Source organism: Coenobita brevimanus, chromosome 70 (assembly GCF_032717465.1).
Source record: "Coenobita brevimanus isolate Jiangsu-jjx chromosome 70, ASM3271746v2, whole genome shotgun sequence".
In the NCBI taxonomy this organism is placed as follows: Eukaryota; Metazoa; Arthropoda; class Malacostraca; order Decapoda; family Coenobitidae; genus Coenobita; species Coenobita brevimanus.
The window spans coordinates 35,110,416-35,128,330 of record NC_137023.1 but is presented as its reverse complement, the minus strand read 5'-3'; the positions used below and the strand labels follow the sequence as shown (position 1 = coordinate 35,128,330).

Sequence of the window (17,915 nt, the reverse complement as noted above, 5' to 3'; positions counted from 1 at the left end):
GTTCTTGCAACTTCACCCTGATGAGGACACACATGTTCATTGGTTAGGCATATATAGTTTGGAGAAAAGTTTGCATAGTATTTCATCTCTTTAATCTTAAGCTGAGAGAGATCATGTAGGTTTCTCTGTCAATATACAAAATTCTGGGATAGTGCATCAGAGAGATATAGACATACTGTTCCCCAGATGTCAAGCAGGTTCAGTGAAATAGTAGGAAAACTTTCATCCTTAACAATACCTCACACGTGCCTTTAATGTGCCGGAGGTCTGTGTGCACAGTTTACAGATATGTTTATTTCTGTGTAAAAAATATGTAAGATACTGTACAAGTGATTCTTAATGATATACAGTTATTGTAGAAATACAGCACAGTGCTATAAAAAGGAGTGTGTAAATGTTGATTGTCAGGCTTTACCTTTTTGTTTGGTGGTTGGGTTGTCATGAAAATAGGAAAAGTATAGTACAGACTTTGCATATGTTTTGCACCTTACATTCATCATAAACAGGGATCTGCATTGATGTTGAATGCATCAGAACACTTATTTGCCTCTCTCTCTCTCTCTCTCTCTCTCTCTCTCTCATGGGACCAAAACTCTTAGAGCTACTTCTACTGTAACTTAAGGATATAGAAAGATTAGAAAGGCACAAGCGTATGTTTCCATGATTGAAAATATATACCTTTGTTGTTGTATACTGCACTGGTATCATAGGGACCATTCAGGCAGTGTTGTTTTATAGAAAGCATATTAGAGCATGCTTTTAAGGTGTGGCAGAAATGTGAGTAGAGAAATCCTCCAGATATGCAGTAGGCTGGTTTATACTACAATCTAGAATGTTATAATGTATTTTTGGCCATGTACAGTCCTTGGAAAAAAAAAAAAAAAGTGATGCAGCAGTTTTTATTTGGTAGATTATTTTTGCACTTCTGTATTGGTAGGAAACAGTTGATGAAGGTTTGATCCACAGCATATGTCTTCCTACCTAATTAGCGTAAGAAGTTTAAACAGTAACTCAGGGATGTGTGAGGCTGGTCACTCTCATCTTAAATGTGAGGACCAGCTTTTTTTTTTTTTTTTTTTTTTTTTTGCGGGGAAGAAGGAACCAAAGGCCACGAGCCCGCAGTAACAGCTCCATCCAAGAGAAAAACAAAATACAATAGAGAGCCAAATTCAAGATCCAATCATTTTGAGATGCCTGGACACACTGCGTTTGAAAGACTGGAGATGATAGGCAGCAGGAAATACAGACAGAGGGAGACAATTCCAGAGCTGACCTGTTGCATAAATGAAAGACTGGGAGTAACGGTCAACTCTTGCATTAGAGAGTTGGACAGAAAAGGGATGAGAGTTTGGTGCCAGACGGGTGCTACGCGCCCGTTGTAGAGGTAGAGGAATGCAAGCAGACAGTTCAGAGGAGCAGTGACCATTAAAGTAGCGATAGAAAAGAGATAAAGATGCAACAGTGCGGCGAAGAGACAGAGGTTGAAGGGAGTCAGTAAGAGGAGGAGAGTTAATGAGACGAAAAGCCTTTGACTCCACCCTATTGAGAAGAGCTGTATGTGGGGAGCCTCCCCACACATGAGAGTTGTACTCCACACAGGGGCGGATAAAACCCCTGTACAGTGTAGAGTCAACAATCGTGCAGGGGTAAAGAAAGAACGGATTCGGCTTAGCACACCCAATCTCTTGGAAGCAGATTTTACAAGAGATGTAATATGATTTTTCCAAGATAAGTCCCGAGTAAATGAAACCCCAAGCATGTTCAAGGATGATGCAGGACTAAGCTGAATATTATTAAACATTAATGGGTATACCTGTGGAAGATTTTGACCTGTTTATAGGTGTAAGAACTGAGTCATAGAAGCATTAAAAACAACCATGTTATTTTTACCCCAGTCAGACATTAGGTGTGCCATAGCCTCATCCCTTGTTTGTTGCCTAGCCCTGGCCTCCTATGCTCCTTATGGGGCAACATAGGATTGGATGATGGATGGATGGATGGAACATCATATATCCTGTATGTTACACAAAGTTAAGCTTACAGTTACTAGATATCTGCAAAATATAGAAAACCATACTGAATTATATATTTGGAAGAGGTAAAGACATCTGACTCTCATCCCAGTTTGATATATCTGAATGAAAAGTTCTACTAGTTATGTCCACTGTACAGTGTACTCCAGAAGAAAATGATAAGAGTAAGGTAGGTGGAATAGATTCATGGTAATGGGTCCTACACAACATAGTGTTCACTAGATGAATAATGATATTTTCTAGGTATCCAGTGTGAAGGTGTAGACCAGTATATGAATTTATGATTCTTCTGAAATATGAAGAACTTTAAATCAGGTTGGTAAGGCATCATACTGACATTTGTATTGTGTTCCCACAGCCTTTCATGTCCCCGCGGTATCCAGGTGGGCCTCGGCCGGGAGTCAGAATGCCACAGATGCACAGTGACTTCAATGGGGTAAGCTATATGTTAATGAATCTCAGGTGGTATTATACTGTTCAAAAACTTTGCACTTTCATTGCTGACTGAGATAAACATAAGGGTACTATATCATATACTTCTGTCTGTTTATCTGTTGCCGGGCACCTTAATCCCATAAGGGGTGGCCACAAACAAATTGTCTCCATATCACCCTGTCCCCCACCATTTTGCCCCCCTCCCCCCCATCTCACAACCCCCTCGCTCATACTTAAGAATGGAAAAGTGGAGTGCATGTTCTGGGTATCTGTGAACTAGATACGGTATAATGACAGAGTATACAGTTATGCCAGCTACTGCTGAGCTACACCTAAAATTAATCATCTGTGAAATGGCCATCCAGTATTTCAGTATGTACAGTAATTGTGTCATAGGGTATGTGATTGCATGACGCTGACTCTTTATTCCACTACCATATAGATTTCAGTGTAAACATGATGAAACAGAAAAGTGTAATGAATGAAAATGGCATTTAAGTTGAAGCATTTTTCATCAATGCATGCTGTTGCTACATTGATCTTCAGAAGAATGATTGGAAAAAGAAAATAATGTAATGAGAAATGAGAGAAGATTCTGTATCATTAAATGTTTTCTGAGAAGGTAACTTGATCATTATAGAAGCCTGTAACATTAAAGAATACTGTGCATGAGAATGAGGCAGATATCAAAAGGTTGAGGAAGAAAGAAAGCACATTCAGTAAGAGGCTGTTAAAATGTAGATGACAGAAGTTCAAGATGACAGTGAAGATTGCATGAATTTTAAGAGTGAGACACATTCTTAGTTTTAATGAGATAATTAGCCTCCATTCACAAATTATTATCTCATGGAAGACTGATATGTAAATGTGCTTGGCAAAAATTCTGAATGTGCATGATAGTTTGTTAGTTTTTTAGGGTGAATTGATTATGCTTCTACCATTGTAGTACAGTATTTGACTAGCTACCACATTGGGAAGTACTACTAGAAATGAATTTCAAACTGTGACTCTCATGCATTAAAAAATTGTATTATACTGTACAGTCTATAGTCTACTTATCAGCAGATATCCCTAGTGATGGGGAAATAAGAATGCTACTCATAAATTCTCTGCTTGCCTTGAGAGTGAACTAAAAGTTGGGATTGTGAGGCTGGGAATCCCAGTACACTGAAATAATCTTCCATGAACTCTTGCCGTGCTGCAGACTTCATATGAGGTAATGTGAAGATCTGCACGGGCCAAGGTGCATGTCTCATATGAGATACCATTTACATTGGTTATAAAACAATGACTTTAGGGGAGATAAACACCCTTACAAAGAATTATTGTGGCAGGATGTAAAAGGGTAACAAATTTGGGTTCTGTGTCTGTTTGGAATCCATTAAGTTAAAGTGGGTTTGTTTAGATGTATGAAATGTTAGAGATATGAAGGCTTAATGAAAAGAAAGTTTTATCGAAAGTAGGTATGATGTGATGGCAATAGTCAGATTAAAGATGAAAAATTAAATGAATGATTGTGAAAGTGTAACATGCTTAACCTGCCACATGTCAGTTATTTTTGGCCCTATGAGTCACCTTCGTGCCGGCCATCCCCTCCCCCCCCTAAAATAATGTTTTTTCATGTGAAAACAACGAATTTCATCATTAAAATACTCACCAAAGCATGGAAATGGGTTTTATTGAGTCATACATACTCGTATACAGGTATTCCCACTCTTACACTCGCCACGTAGGTGAGAGAGCCGTTTTCTATGTAAGGTAGACTCAGGTATTTATGCTGGGAAGGTATAGCAATGTTCAGTACACTTTTCTGATTACTTATTACTTCAACATCTGTCACAATTTGCGTGTCTCTCACTGTGAATGCATTGTCTTACACTTACATGAAGATTGGTACAACTTATCTTCACTGTGTAGTCCTGGCACGTACAAGAAGGTACAGGTCTCCTCCGTTTTACGATTGGTATGCGTTCCTAGAAAGGCAATCATAAACCGAAATATCGTAAAGCGAAATTAAGGTTTAATGGGAAAAATAGGGATGCTTTCCTGGACTCGTGTATAAGGAACCCAAGACCCATACAAGTAATCTAATATGCAATAATAATGATGATGTTTTATGTATTGTGGAGTCGTGCTTGTCTCCCCAGCTTTCTTAATGTTGACAGCATGCTTTATAACAGTCGATACAGTCGACTGTGCAAGACTCATGGAACGAGCGATGGAGTTTGCCCACTCACCTGCTTCATGCTGCTTCACAGTATTAAGCTTAGACTCCAGGGTTAAGGACTTTCTTGCTTTCTTTGGCTTCATATCACCAGCACCAGATGTTGCAGGGCGTTTACAAGACATCACGGTCGTGGCACTAGGGGTGCAAAATATGAAGAACAAGAGAAATATAATGTCATGGGCACTGATGCACACAGATGCACAGAGGTTGTATGCTGAACAAGCAAGCGGGTGAGACTGGCAAAAGCGCGGGAAACTGTGTGGGTGGGGCAGGTATGCCACGCATCTCTCAGCTGATCTGCCTGTGAATGCAGGATTTCCACATGCCCAGTCGTAAATGTGAGGGAACTCAATTGTACAATGAACACTTCGTACTAAAAAAGAAGGATCGTAAATGCGAAATATCGTAAAACGATACAGCGTAAAACGAGGGAGACCTGCATTTACAACTTGACTGCACTATGTACAGTCCTTACAGTTACAAGAAAATACTTATGACATGACAATACATAGTCCCTACACTTAGTGAAAATGTTTACAACATTCCGTCACTATGTACAAGATTGGGTGAGGCACACAGACAGAGTGAAGCAGAGCAAGCGTGAGGGGGGGAGTGAGTGGGTGTATGGCCTTGACTGCCTGGGGCATGATAGAGGAGCAGCTAACATACATGCCTGCCAATTTTTACCTGCGAATCTTGAAAAATGCAGTCACAGTGATTGTTTTAATTTTAAGCCATTTTAAAACAGCATTGGCACTGACCGCTGATTTTTGTCAAACCATTTTAAAACGGCACTGGCACACGGCGAGGTAAGGTCTGGTGTGAGTGCCTATGATTACTGTAAAGAGAAGGTGAAAATGTTGGTGAATGGTGGAAGGGACTCATAGAATATGGATGTATTAACTTTGGTTGTATGTATGTCAGGTTTCAGAGTGAAATGATATGCATGCCTCTAGAAAATTGAACCACCTAATGGAATGGTATGGGAGAGGACTGTAGGTTTTTGGATTCACCTGGTTTGAGCAGTAGAGCACATTCTGTGGGATAAAGGGTCATATTCTAAGTGCTTTTGGATATATTGTAACAGATGTGTAATCACTAAATACCAATCATTTGTGCTCTGCTTCAGTAGATCAGTAGAAATGGGAGTTGTTTGGTGATCTGGTACAGTAACCACTGTAGTCGCAAGTCAGTGGAAATGCAGGTTTTATGGTGATTTGGTACAGTAACTGCTGCAGTCTTCATGCCACAGAAAATTGAGAGAACTTTCAGGACCAAAGCTCATCTCTTGCACTGAGAGAGATGGAGATACTTGTGAGGAAGACAGGCTTGAAGTTCCTGGCATCTGGGTGGTTCTCAACACATTACTGTACAACTTCCATGGATAGAATGGTCAGAATGCCATACTCTTGCATTGCATGTGTTGGCACTATGCATTGCTCCTTTGATCTGCTACTTTTTATCTCTGTGCTCTCTGTGGTGAGACCCCATCGTTTTAATACTTTGACCATGGTTAGTTTTTTATATTTTTTCAAGGTGCCTATTAATGTAATTTTTTCAGTTTTGCCAATTTTATAAAAAATCATTTGTGGTGCTGTCCATGAGGACATTGTAGATGCTCTCGCTTCTTGTATGAGGTCTCCAAGCTTGTAAGGCATACCCTGTAATTTTATTATCCAGATATGTTCTTTATTGTATTGTTATTATCTCAGGGAAACTAGCACATTGTGATAGCCTCACACTTATGACATACCATGTCATGGCATAGTGTCACTTGTTTGTCTGGTGGTTCATTATCATCCATATAAGTGTGTTCATTGAATGAAAACAGAAAAAATATTACAGTATTATGCACTTTTTCTTTTTTGCAACACTCATGTTATTGCTTTCCAAAAGGATGGGTTTGTGGAACACTGTAGATAGCTGGGAAAGTTGCCAGTGGCTTAACCAGTTAAGCATAGTCGTGAGATTTAAGTTCATTAGTCAGACTAGAAGGATAAAGTTTGAACTTTATGCATAGGAATGAAAATAGTAAGATATTGCTTGACATGAAATTTTCCATGTAGGTAGGACTGTAACAAGGCATATGATAATGTGATGGTAATTTTGTGCCTGTGTCCCCTTACAGCCTCCTGGTCAACCCATTATGCCAAACAGTATGGACCCCACACGCCAAGGTGAGTACCAGTCCCACTCTTCACCACCTCATTTGCTCCCTCTTACCTCCCCCCCCCTCTCTTTCTCTCTCTCTCTCTCTCTCTCTCAAAAATATATATATATATATACAGTAATCACTCTAATATCTGGACGCCCAATATCCGAACATCCCCACTACCCGGACATAATCGTCCCGGGATCCAATATTCCCAAAATGGTCTGAAAACCCCAAAAAATTAAAAAAATAAAACAAATTTTTCCTGCCCGTAATTTGAACTTGCCGCGCGCGGCGCGGGAGAGGATTGTTGTGGCGCGTCATTCCTCCGACATCCAATAGAGCGCCGCTGCATCCTCCCCACTTTCCGCCTGTCTCTCGCCGCGAGTGCACGCTCGTCGTTATGGCTGCCCACGTGATCGCTTTTGTGGTGGTGCCTTACCTGCTGCAGGGACTCCTGCTGCTCTCGGGCCTCCTCTTAGTGTGTGTGATGATGGCCCCGCCACCAGAGAAAAGGAAGAGAGTGGTGTTGACTCTGGAGAAGAAGCGGGAGATATTGGAGAAAGTAGATGCGGGGTGGTCTTCTTCCCGCATTCTCCGCGAGTTTAACCTGGCCCGGTCTACTTTGTTCGATATTAAGAGATCCCGAGACAAACTCATGCAGTACACGGCTGACTTCTCGTCGAGAAGCAAACGCAACGTGGAAGGGAAGGTTATGTTTACCCCCAAGTTTGCAGAAATCGACCGATCCACGTTGATTTGGTATCGACAACAATGTGCTGCTGGTGTGATGGTACGTGGAACGGAGCTGAAGGCTGCTGCTGAGAAGTTCGCCAGGCTTCATGACGCCCTAGACTTCAAGGCATCTGAGGGTTGGCTCTTTGCGTTCAAGTTACGGCATGGCCTTACCAACCGCAAAGCACATGGCGAAGCATTGGACGCTAACGAGGATGGAGTTGACGAGTTTCGGCACAAGGTGAAGGGCTTGATCGACAGGGAGGGCCTCACTCTCGGTCAAGTCTACAACGCAGACGAAACTGGCCTATTCTATCGCTTGCTGCCAACAAACACTCTAGCCGAAGAGATGGAGAAGCATGTACCTGGCCGCAAGCTCTCCAAGGAACGGATATCTGCTTTGTGTTGTGCCAATGCTAACGGCATGCACCGGCTTAAGCCCGTTGTTGTTGGCCGCGCAAAGCAGCCTCGGTGCCTTTGTGGGGTGATGGATGTCCTTCCTGTCGTCTGGTGCCATTCTTTGAAGGCATGGTTCACAGCTGTGGTCTTCAAAGACTGGTTCCACCGCCACTTCGTCAAGAAGGTCATCCATTACCAGACGAAGACACTGGGAATCCCGCGCGACCAGGTAAAGGCCCTCCTTCTCCTCGACAATGCACCTGCCCACCCGTGCGACAAGGACTTGGTTGCTGAAAATGGCCGTATTAGGTGCATGTTTCTGCCACCTAATACGACTGCTCTCATCCAACCAATGGACCAAGGAGTGATCGTGGCAACAAAGCGCCTATACCGTCGGAAGTTCTTGGACGAGGTGATGGTTGTTCTCGAGGACAAGGACGAGCGCAGGGAGGGACAGGACACACGAGGCAAGAGGACTTTGGAAAACCTTCGCCGCCACAACATCAAGTCTGCGCTGTACAACTTGGCTAGTGCATGGAAGGAAGTCCCTGTGAAGACTCTGGAAAATGGTTGGTCTTGTCTGCTTCTCGGAACGGATGTGGAGTACGATTTTCTAGGATTTGACGTGGATGACTTCCATGCACGGCTACGTATGTACGGCGACGATGTAGATGTGGTTGATGTTCATGAGTGGTTGGATGACGACGAGGGCGATCCTGGGTATCAGACATTGTCTGATATCGAGATCGCGTCTTCAGTTGCAGGTGTCAGTACCGAACTTGAAGATTCCGACGATGAAGGCGATGATGATGCGGACTCCTCTCAGCAGGACACTTCTCCAGCCATCCCCAAGCTGAGCGCACTCCGGGAACATCTAGAGTTCATCCTAGACTACCTGGAACACCTGGACTGCGACAGGGAGATGGGGCCCTTGGGACTCATGGAGGAAGTGCGTGCTTTCAGGCAGTGCATCATCAATCGTCAGAATCGTCGGTCTTTGCGTCAGTCGACCATTGACAGTTTTTTCAGGCCCATGACCCCCGCTGTGCCCAGCCCTGGCTCCACTCCGTTGCCTCCACAAGACAGGCCCTCATGCTCCGAGCCACAGCCCAGCACATCAGCCACGGTGGAGCCACCACTCGACGTGAGTTTGCGGCTGTCTTCAGAGTCGTCTGCAGTGGGTACGCCATCACCACGACCCAGCGATGCACCCCAAGGTCACCTGCCAGTGATTCTCTCGGACTCTGACAGTGAATAAACAGCAAGAGCTTCTCCACTAGACCACACGGGAATTTAGAGTGTTGTGCAGTGAAAAAAACTGTGTTGTGTTAAGGATTTACAGTTGTGAGAGAAAAGACTCAATTGGAAAAAAATTTAACGTAAATTGACTTGTTTGTTTTGGCTTTGGAAAATTATAAGAATGGGAAAAGTTAAAGTGCAACACTTAGGAAGTTACAATGGAGCATTAGTTAGACAAGAGTGCACACTGTGAAGAGAACGTACTTCTGTGTGCAATTGACTAAGTTCAGTGCAAGACTTCAGGAACAGTGTACTGCAAGTGCTTCAGGAAATCCTTCTTACTGTCAGAGTCCGAGAGGAGGCGGTTATTCATCGAGGTGGCCATGGACTTGCTGTAAGTAGGCAGAATGTTTCATACTGTACTTTTTTCCATACTATACTTACCTCATTTCACTCTTTAATGTCCTTTATTGGTGTGAATAGGGTGTTAGGAGCTATGCATGTGCAGTAGGAAGGTGTTTTTCTGAGTTAGGCTAGGTTAGGGTCCATAAGTACCAGTCCAGGAGCCAGTCACCAGAATGTTTATTAATGTATGAACATACTTCTAAACCCTCATTTTATGTTTCTTTTTAATTTATTTCAGTCATTTATGTGCCTTATTGGTGTGATTTGGGTCTTAAATAGGTGCTATGCATGTCCAGAGGGAGTTGTGTAGGTGTTTCTCTGAGTTACGGTCCATAAGTACAAGTCCATAAGCTGAGGCCCAATATCTGGACAGAACCAATATCCGGACCTACCTATGGCTCTATTACGTCGGATATTGGAGTGATTACTGTATATATATTTACAGTATATATATATATATATACATATATACACACACACACACACACATTTATCTATCTTTCTATCTATCTATTGCCAGACGCCTCAATCCCGTTTGGGGTGGCCACAAACAAATCGCCTCCAAGTCGCCCTGTCCCCTGCCATTTCACTGCCCTGCTCCCAACTCACACACCCCTCTCTCATATACCTCTCCACCCCATCCCTCCATCTCATCCTTGGCCTCCCCCTCCCTCTTCCCCCCTCCACCTCACTCTTCCCCCCTCCACCTCACTCACATACACCCTCTTCGTCAGTCTTTCACCCTCCATCCTCTCCATATGGCCAAACCACCTCAGTGTGTTCCTCATAATGCTTCCTATCACATCCACATCTACACCACAACGCTCCTTTATATCCTCATTCGTCAGCCTGTCTCTCCATGTGACTCCACAGGCTCCTCTTAAATAACTCATTTCCACTGCTCTCACTCTTGACTTGTGTCCTTCCAACAATGTCCAAGCTTCACTTCCGTACGTTAGAGTTGGTATCACAATACTGTCATGTAGTAACTTTTTCACTTCCATGCTCACTTCCCTGTTTCTTATCACTGCTTTCAAAGAACCAGCAACCTTTCTTCCCTGCTGTACCCTTTCAAGCACTTCACCCTCCAAACCTCCATCCTTACTTATCACACTACCCAAGTACTTAAACGTACTCACATTTTCCAATTCCTCACGATCCAGCCTCGCTGTACATTCACTGACTTCACCTCTCTCAAAGACCATCACTTTACTCTTCCCTACATTCACCTTTAGATTCCGTTTCTTACACACTCTCCCAAACTCATCCACCAAGCCTTGCAGCTCCCCTTCGTCTTCACTCAACAACACAGTATCATCTGCAAACAACAGTACAGGGAGTTTCCAAACACTATCCTCTCTCACCAGGGCCACTCCAACATCCACTACCCTACCTTGTACCTCTTTTATTACCCCATCCATGTACAGATTGAACAACCATGGAGACATGACACATCCTTGTTTCAAACCAACTTTCAAAGAGAAAAATTCACTTAGTTCACCATCCACACGCACTGCAGCCTTCGCACCATCGTACATACTCTTCACAGCATTCAACAACTTCCCGTCTGCTCCATATATTCTTAACACTTCCCACAATCCTTGTTTATCAACCCTGTCATAGGCTTTCTCCAAATCCATGAAAGCTGCATACAACTTCTTTCCCTTCTCTAGAAACTTTTCCACTAAAGATCTAAGAATGAATATCTGATCTACACAACTTCTTCCCTTCCTAAAGCCTCCCTGTTCTTCTCCAACTAATTTCTCTGGTCTTTCTCTAACTCTGTCAATAAGTATCCTACCATACACTTTTCCTATTATACTAAGAAGACAAATGCCCCTATGATTACCACACACTTCTTTTTCCCCTTTTCCTTTGTACAAGGGAATAATTATACCTGACTTCCAATCCTCCAGGACTCTACCTTCCTCCCAGGCCAATCTGCACATCTTCCACATCCATTCTACTACTATCTTTCCTCCATGCTTCAGCATTTCACCACACACTCCATCAATTCCTGGGGCTTTCCATGATTTAACTTTCTTCATTGCCTCCACAACTTCTATCCTACTGATTTCTTCCTGTCTTCTCACCTCCCTCCTTCTCCCAGCCACTTATACTCGCATTACTTCCATCCTTTTTGTTCAACAATTCCTTAAAAGTGTTCTCTCCATCTGCTCACTTTTTCTCCCTTCTCAACTAGTAATCTACCATTTTTATCTTTCACTTCCCTGCTAACTTCACTTCCACCCTGTCTTACTCTTTTCACCTCTTTCCAGAACATTTTCTTACAGTCCCTCCACTTTACACTCAAAATCCTTCCAAATTCCTCATCCAGTAACCAAGGCAGCAGGGGCATTGGAGTTGTTGATGCTGCTCCCTGCATGGGCTCTAGAGTGCATGGACAGTTGGCCTGAAAATATACCCTGTCCACTTTAACTTGGCCTAAAATTGCTGTCTCGCCCTCTTGAATGCTGAGCTAATACCAGTACACCAGTTCTGTACTAGACAGCCCCAGTGTGTATTCAACATGGATGGTGGGTGTTAGCGCCGAAGTGGTGACATGTGGAGATGTAGGAGGACTACTGGGCCCCAAGGAGGACTACTGACACTTGGGGATAGGCCCTGAAGCCTTTGCCCAGAGTTGGACGTAAAAAAAAAAAAAAGAAAAAAAAAATGATGCTGGCCACAAAGAAGTGCTATGGAGTGGATGTAGGGCCACAGTGTTTTATTCAGCCATTGTGCTACATGAAATAAGCTGGAAGAGGATGAAAATCTCTGCCCACTTAAGGCAAATGATCTACAGTAGGAGTTACTGATGAACGATTCACAGTGTCTGATCATTGGTGCTCAGATTACCTCCCTTCGTTAATTCAGAATGATTACAGATACTGCATATTGTTTGTAATTTTTTTTCTTACCTGTTCAAAGAAGCATACTTAGTGAATAATCATCATCAGTTTGCTGACTACAATAATGGGTCACATATGTATATCATTCATTCATTCATCATCCAATCCTACATTGCTCCATGAGGAGCATAGAAGCCCGGGGCTAGGCAGTTGATCCTGACATTTAAGATGAGAGTGACCAGCCTCACTCATCCCTGAGTGGCATTACATGACCAATCAACCCCAACCATCCCTTGGATATAAACCCTTACCGGCTCAATCCGATTGGAGCACAATAATTACCCACTAAACCACCAGACGCCAAAATTTGGTTATATGGTTACCACTGAGCGTAGTAAATGGTTTCCTGGTATACAGGAAACCATTTGGCTTGTCACTCAATGAAGAGTCACCCAGATGCAGAAGGAAGAAGAAAGAATGAAGGAAAGACAGAAGAGGGAGTGTAAATTCACCCGTAGGCAGAAGGACAAAGAAAGAATGAAGTAAAGAAAGACAGAATAGAATGGAAGGAAAGAAGGATGGAGGAGAGGAAAGGGCAGACACCGGAGAGCAGCACTACATCAAGCGAGTGGATGATGACCGCCCCCCACCTACCACTACATATGTACAGTATACCATACTATTATTGTACTGATGAAAGGAAAGTTCTGGTGCTTCCCTTGGTTCTCTTGCCATGGGCTTGGAAATTAGTCCTGCAATCTCTTTGTAACCAGCACTGATAACTTAATCTGGCCACAACCCAGGGCCATCAGTGTCTGTTTCCTAGTACAGTATTCACCAGACTGATGATCAGAGTCCAAGAAGAGAGAAACAAGAGAGACAGCAGGACTTCTGCTGCAGATTTGCAGCTGTGGTTTTCATTCTTTATAACCCCTTGATGACAAGGTCTCCTAAGATTAATAAAATTATCTGCCATTGGCAAGAAAAGAAAAAGCATTGTTGTGGTGATAAGAGTAGTGGAGAAAGTTTCATCCCTTTCATTGTAAGAGATCTTCCCCAAATCTGCATGAAATTCTCTGGCATTACCAAAGTCAAATGTTCAAACATCATCATTATGAAGGGATTAAAAGTGTTTAACAATATATCGATAGATTTTGGACAAAAATTACGTGTTGCTTACTTATTACTAAAGTCAGTATTAAAGGAAATCTCTTAATTCTTCATACATAGAAGAAAAACAAGAAATTACTGTATTGTTTATATTACATAATTTTTTAACGCTCTCTTTCCAAAATAAGTGGTCTTAACAGTGCTGTGGAAATGGGAGTGAAGGTGGTTGTGAATATTAAGGGACTGATTATTCTAAAAGTACTGTTTGGAGATGATACTGTGCTGATTGCATATACTTAACAAGATCTTTTGTGAATGGTTCAGAGCTTTGTGAATTTTTCTGAGCAGCTGTTTGACAATCATGAAGCTTTGTGAACGTTTCGGAGCTTTGTGAACATTTCCGAGCTGCAGTATTTGACAGTAATGGCTTTTTAAAGGTGGTTATAGACAGAAATAGAGGTTCATAGTTTGATGTGTTACTGAATGAAGAGAAATCTTAATTGGTGGAAGATTTTAAGCATCATGGGACAGTGATGGAATAAAATGGGGAATTGTAATCAGGAACTGAAAGACAGAGTGCTTCAAGAAAATATTGTGACGTGCTGTATAGGCCAGTTTGCAGAGTCAAAGTATTAGTGTTGAGCAAGCAAAATATATGATGATGAAGAGAAATGGATGAGTTATGAATATTAATGCATATAACAAGGGTTGGATGGATGAGGTATAAATGCTGCTGCATACAAAGGTTAATATATATACTGTACAGTAATCCCTCCAATATCCGATGTAATAGAGCCAAAGGCATGTCCGGATAGTGATCCTGTCCGGATATTGGGCCCCAGCCTCCTGGACTTGTACTTATGGACCCTAACTCAGAATAACACCTACACTCAACCCCCTGCTATCACGCATTCAGCTATCACCCTTGTCTGCTATCACGCACACATCAAATGCACAACCGTACATGCTATCACGCACCCCAAGACTGCTATCACATGTCGAGTTTGAAGACAGGCTAAGCAAAACTTATTCACACGGCACTTCATACGAGGTTTGCAGAGGATACGATGGTTAATCGGAACGGTAACGTGGTAAAATTCCCGATTATAGCACGGGTATTTGGAATGCATTTGAACGGATTCCTGCTGAGGACACGACGGGCAAAACAGTGACCAAAACCCATTCGGCTCGAAAGAATATATCGTACTACAGCATTAAAATTAGCCTAACACTGAATACTTATTAATATTGTATGTTAGAATAAATATCAATCGTTTTGAAACCCTTATAAAGAGTTAATATTTCTTATGCCGAAAAAACTGTGATATTGATAAAGTAATCACGTGTTTACAAGTTACAACTGAAACAGGGCTCTGATGACAGTGTGAGGAACGTGTGTGATAGCGTCCAAGTTTTGTTCCACTTAAATGTTCCTCAGCCATTCCTAATATAAGGTACCATGTGATACCCCCTTTAGCTGTGGACACTAAAGAAATGGAGACAGCCAAAGAAATCTGGCGGCAAATAAGCTACTCCTAAGCCTCGGAACCCATCATACCATCCAAGCCATAATCCTTATAAAAGTTTGATGGCCCTTTATGTTGTTTATTTATTCATTATACTGTTATTATTAATATAATAATGCTTTATTTCATGTTAGAGGAGAGATTGGCAGGAAATCATAGGCATAAAGTGGTTAAAAGTTAGAAAAATGGGCCACCGAAAAACCAATTAGAAATTTTCCCATTGATTGTTCAGTTCAGCTATCATGCGCATTTCCTGTGACCATTTAGGCGCGATAGCAGGGGGTTGAGTGTATACAACTCCTCTGGACATGCATTGCATTTATTTAAGATCCAAATCACACCAATAAGGGACATAAAAGACTGAAATAAATGCAAAAGAACCATAAAATGAGGTTTTAGAGGTGAGTTTATACAATATTAAACATTGTGGGTACTTACAAGTCCCTGGCTCCTGGACTGGTTTGAACCGCCAGTTTGCAGTCCACTGTTAATCTTTTCTCTCCATTGGGCTCCTCCGATCACAACCTTATTACCTTAACCTGTCCTATCACTCCGGTACGGCCTGTGGACCCTCCAGGGAAACGTCGTCTGTGGCATTTTGGAGCCGCGGACTGGGAGGCCCTCAGGCAGTACTTCTTTGATTTTCCCTGGAATGATTATTGCTTTCATGGCCGTGAGCCATCTGAGTGTGCCTTGCGCATTACGGAGGTTATTCTCTCAGGCATGGAAGCATACATTCCTTTCTCATATCCTTTGACTAACGCAAGAAAGCCTTGGTTTAATCACGCTTGTTCTAATGCTGTCCGCAACAAGGAGAAGGCCTACAAAAGGTACCGGAGCCAACCCACCCCTGAATCACATCATCTTTACGTTTCTGCCCGGAATCGTGCTAAGTCTGTTCTTCGCTCTGCTAAAAATAATTTCATCCATACTAAATGCTCTCAACTCTCCAACTCGAATTCTTCCCGCTCCTTCTGGCACCTTGCCAAAAATCTTTCTAACAACTTTACCTCATCATCCTTCTCTCCTCTTTTCTACTCTGATGGTTCTGTAGCTATTTCTTCTACTGATAAAGCAGATCTCTTCGCACAGACTTTCTCCTCCAATTCCACCTTAGACGATTCCGGTGCTGTTCCTCCATCACTTCTCCCCTCTGACTTCCTCATAGCTGACATTAAAATTTCTTCAGTTGATGTATTTTCTGCCATCACTGGCCTCAGTACTAACAAGGCATATGGGCCTGATGGGGTCCCTCCTGTTGTTCTCAAGAACTGTGCTTCTGTGCTTACACCCTGCCTAGGCAAACTATTTTGCCTTTGTCTGTCAACTTGTACCTTTCCTTCTTGCTGGAAGTTTGCTCTCATTCAGCCAGTCCCAAAGAAGGGTGACCACTCCCAACCCTCCAACTATCGTCCAATTGCTTTAACGTCCTGTATTTCAAAAGTTTTCGAGTCAATTCTTAATAGAAAAATTTTAAGGCATCTTGCCTATCACAACCTTCTTTCCGATCGTCAGTATGGGTTCCGTCAGGGACGCTCCACTGGCGATCTTCTCACCTACCTTTCAGACTCCTGGTCATCCTCCTTTCGGGACTTTGGCGAAAGCTTTGCCATTGCATTTGACATCTCAAAGGCTTTCGATCGAGTCTGGCATAAATCTTTAATTTCCAAACTGCCCTCTTACGGTTTCTATCCTATCTGTGCCTTCATCGCTAGCTTCCTTTCTGGTCGTTCTATAGCCGCTGTTGTAGACGGCTATCATTCTTCTCCTAGATCTATCAACAGTGGTGTTCCTCAGGGCTCTGTCCTATCACCAACTCTCTTCCTTTTATTCATCAATGATCTTCTAAGCTGTACATCTAACCCTATCCACTCATACGCTGATGACTCCACCCTTCACCTTTCCATTCGGTTCCCGCGACGCCCATCTCAACAGTTACTTCAAGAAACAAGGGATGAGGCTATGGCACACCTAATGTCTGACTTGGCTAATATCTCTGACTGGGGTAAAAATAATATGGTTGTCTTTAATGCATCTAAGACTCAGTTCTTACACCTATCAACCCGACAAAATCTTCCACAGGTATACCCACTAATGTTTAATAATATTCAGCTTAATCCTGCATCATCCTTGAACATGCTTGGGGTTTCATTTACTCGGGACTTATCTTGGAAAGATCATATTACATCTCTTGTAAAATCTGCTTCCAAGAGATTGGGTGTGCTAAGCCGACTCCGCTCTTTCTTTACCCCTGCACAATTGTTGACTCTATACAGGGGTTTTATCCGCCCCTGTGTGGAGTACAACTCTCATGTGTGGGGAGGCTTCCCACATACAGCTCTTCTCAATAGGGTGGAGTCAAAGGCTTTTCGTCTCATTAACTCTCCTCCTCTTACTGACTCCCTTCAACCTCTGTCTCTTCGCCGCACTGTTGCATCTTTATCTCTTTTCTATCGCTACTTTAATGGTCACTGCTCCTTAGAACTGTCTGCTTGCATTCCTCCACCTCTACGACGGGAGCGTAGCACCCGTCTGGCAGCAAACTCTCGTCCCTTTTCTGTCCAACTCTCTAATGCAAGAGTTAACCGTTACTCCCAGTCTTTCATTTATGCAACAGGTCAGCTCTGGAACTGTCTCCCTCTGTCTGTATTTCCAGCTGCCTATGATCTCCAGTCTTTCAAACGCAGTGTGTCCAGGCATCTCAAAATGATCGGATCTTGAATTTGGCTCTCTATTGTATTTTGTTTTTCTCTTGGAGGGAACTGTTACTGCGGGCTCATGGCCTTTGGTTCCTTCTTCCTC

At 42.8% G+C, this 17,915-nt stretch overlaps 1 protein-coding gene across 1 annotated transcript in view; it reads left to right on the top strand.

Moving 5' to 3' along the window:
• LOC145406461 (single-stranded DNA-binding protein 3-like) overlaps positions 1-17,915 on the top strand; it is a 349,906-nt gene that overhangs the window by 254,951 nt on the left and 77,040 nt on the right. The window contains exons 7-8 of the mRNA XM_080277616.1: positions 2,392-2,469; positions 6,824-6,872. Coding sequence (XP_080133742.1) covers positions 2,392-2,469; positions 6,824-6,872 — 127 coding nt within the window. The remainder of the gene's footprint in view (positions 1-2,391; positions 2,470-6,823; positions 6,873-17,915) is intronic.